At 51.8% G+C, this 3,140-nt stretch overlaps 1 protein-coding gene across 3 annotated transcripts in view; it reads left to right on the top strand.

Moving 5' to 3' along the window:
• Window positions 1-71: 71 nt before the first annotated feature.
• Window positions 72-3,140, top strand: part of LOC113202770 (nuclease SbcCD subunit C-like) — a 13,802-nt gene continuing 10,733 nt past the window's right edge. For all 3 annotated transcript variants that reach the window (XR_008011400.1, XM_026417156.2, XM_052269795.1), the window contains exon 1: window positions 72-1,790. Coding sequence is in view for 2 of the 3 variants with exons in the window: in XM_026417156.2 (XP_026272941.1) it covers window positions 190-1,790 (1,601 nt within the window). In the remaining variant the exon portion in view is untranslated. The remainder of the gene's footprint in view (window positions 1,791-3,140) is intronic.

Genomic DNA, 3,140 nt, shown 5'->3' with positions numbered 1-3,140 from the left:
GGGGCCGGGCGGGGGCGGTAGGGGGTGGCGCCCGGACCCCGCGGGGTCGCGCTGGCGCCGTGGCCAGCGCCGGCAGAGCGTCGCGGCACACAGTCGGCGCTCGCGGCGCCCGGGGCACGGTCGCGTCGGTTAGAGCAGGCGCCAAGCGGAGGGGTCGCCGTCGTGCACGCGTCCGTCACAGCCGCCACCATGAGGGGCAAGCTGGGCAAGGAGGTACGCGTCAACCCGCGCAGCAAGGAGTACATCCAGGGCGTCATTGGCAGGGTCAAGGACGACATCCGGACGCTCATGTCCAACCGGGACGAGCTGTCCGTCAACGCCTTTCGCAAGACCAGGGACGACCTGACGAACCTGACCAAGAACAAGGCGGAGATCATGACGCTGGTGCGCAGCCGCGAAGACCTGGCCGCGCTCATCGAGACGAAGAACAGCCTGCAGGCACTGATTCGCAGCCGGGACGACATACACGTCATCCTCAGGAACAAGGACGAGATCCTCGCCCTGGTCAAGAGCAAGAACGACATCTACCACCTGCTGCAAAGCCAAAAGGACCTGCAGGCCTTGGTTAAGAACAAAAGCGACATACAGGCCATTCTAGGCATGAAGGACGAGATCGCAGCGCTCATCCGTAACAAGGCCGATATCCAGAATTTGCTCAAGAGCAAGGACGAAATCCACAGCCTGGTGAAGAGTTTTGATGACATCAAGCTGCTCTTGGAGAGCAAGAGCGACATCGACTTCCTCGTCAAGAACAAGGACGACTTACAGGCTCTCATTCGTACCCGAAGTGACATGCAGACTATGTTGAGAAACAAGGACGAGATCCACGGCCTGGTGAAGAGCAAAGAGGACATCATGACCCTGCTTAGGATCAAGGATGAGGTGTATGCCCTGCTCAAGAGCAAGGACGACATTCAGTTCCTACTTAGATATAAGGACGACATCGTGAGTCTGGTCAAGTACAAGGAGGACATCCAGAGCCTCCTCAAGAACAAGGAGGCCATCCACTCGATAGCCAGGAACAAGTTTGAGATGCAAGCACTTGCTAGGAGCAAGGCGGACCTTCTAGCAATAGGAAACTACAAAAACGACCTCAAAGACCTCGTTCAAAACAAGGATGCCATTCAGAGTCTCATCAGGAGCAAGGATGAAATCCATTCGCTGATGAGGAGCAAAGGTGACATTCAGATCCTGCTGGACAGGGTATCTGAGATCCGCAGCCTTCTTCAAATCAAAAACGATATCAACTTTTTAATGAAAAATAAAGATGAGCTCCAGGCCTTAGTTAGGAACAAGGATGAAATCATGGCCTTGATCCATTACAAGGCTGAGATTCAGTCATTAGCGAAATGGAAAGAAGATATTCAATTCCTTATTAAATGTAAAAAGGAAATACAGTCGTTAACCAAATTAAAATTCAAAATTCAATCTTTGGTGAAATGTAAAGATGACATTATGTCTCTTGTTAAATGTAAGAATGAGATTCGCGGACTCTTAAATAGCAGGCATGAAATACAGGCCATGGTCAAAAACAAAACAGACCAAGGTACTATTAAAAGAGACGACGTTATGGCTCTTCTGAAAATTAAGGACGATATCGAAGCACTTGCAAAAACGAAGGATGATCTCCTTTCTTTTGTGAGTCAATACAAGGATATCGAAGTTCTTCTCAATGGAAGAGAGGAGATTTTCAGCATACTAAGGAGCAAGGAGGAAATCATAGGGCTTGTCAAGATGGTCGGCGACATAAGAAACCTAAGAACGGAACTGGACCACATGCAAAACTTCAGGTAAGTACCTAAGAATTTATTTTGAATTTTTTGAATTTGACTTAATTTGAGCGTGTACTTAATCGTTGGCTGCATCGCCGGGGCGGAGAAAAAACTGCAAAATTGCCAATGAAATTGTGTGCTCAACGAATGACTTCGTCCTTGCCTCTGAAACTTGTGTGTCCAGCCCTGGTACCCGACCAGCAGTGGGAGGCGGGCGGGGGAGGCTTTAATGGTGTACATTACCCGTAATCACATTTGTCTGTGTTGGCTGGCCATACGGGCGTCGTCGTGCACCCGCCCGCCTGTGCGCCAACAAGGCATAAGAAAACAATTGAGCCAAAAAATAATCCCAAAACTTAAAGTTGCGCCAGTTCAGAAAAGAAGGTGTAGTGAGAGGGGAGCGGGGGGAGTCCAGTTTAGGTGTCCCTAAGGGCCCAAGTCTCTTCCAATAAAGGGGGCACTCCGCCGAATGACACTGCCGCTGCGCATGCAATGCCGGCCGGAAGTCGTAATTCCTAAAGTTGGGCCTGCAATTGGCTAGTTGCACGTCGTTTTCCTTATTGTTTTCCACCCTGATGCACCGCCAGAGCGGCCCCTCCCAACAGGTGACACGGCCAAAACTACTACGCTTGTCACGTGAATATTCTATCAGCGGGTAACAATAGAAATTACATGTCGACGTATATCCAATTTGTATACGAATGTTTGTGAAAATCGGGTTTTTGTCTTGGCTTTACAAAAAAAGTGCCCTAGTTTTTAAATATCTTTTCCCACTGACCGCAGCTTGTGGTCAACACGCATGAGGGCCCGGCGGCCGTCAATTAAATTGTAATTACTGTACCAGTAGCTAGCAGGGCTGGGCGCGGAGGGTGGGCGTGGGACAGGCGAGTGGGCCTGATCTCGGCGCGCGCTGGTGCCTCAACTGGATTGAGTTTGAGCTCAGTCAGACCTGGCGTCGGCACGTCCTTGTTCTAGGCGAGCGCACAAGGTTAGGGTCAGGGCTCTGTGTGCACAACGCCCTCCTCGTGCACGCCCGGGTGCACCCACGTCGCCGCCGCTCCACTCTGGCCCAGGTTCGAAGACCCCTGTACCAAACTCTTGTCCGACATTTTCGTGAGTTTGCTTCTTTGTTTTTGTGTTTTGTTTTCGTCCCGAATTCCGAGGCCTCCCGGAAGTACGGGAGCCATCGAGATACCGCCCGTCCCGGTGTCACTTATCCGGGGGCCGCAAGAAGAAGAACGCAACTGAACGGACCTCGGGCGGGAGTTGGGTTATGTTCGCGTGACACAGGGCATGACAAATGAACACCGGGCCGGGTGAGGGTGCGCCGGCGATCCGTCCCATATTCGTTACCCCCTCCCCCACGCG

Source organism: Frankliniella occidentalis, unplaced genomic scaffold, assembly GCF_000697945.3.
Source record: "Frankliniella occidentalis isolate FOCC.00 unplaced genomic scaffold, Focc_3.1 Scaffold102, whole genome shotgun sequence".
Classification (NCBI taxonomy): domain Eukaryota; kingdom Metazoa; phylum Arthropoda; class Insecta; order Thysanoptera; family Thripidae; genus Frankliniella; species Frankliniella occidentalis.
Note: the sequence above shows the minus strand (reverse complement) of the source record. Positions and strands in the feature narration are given on the sequence as shown.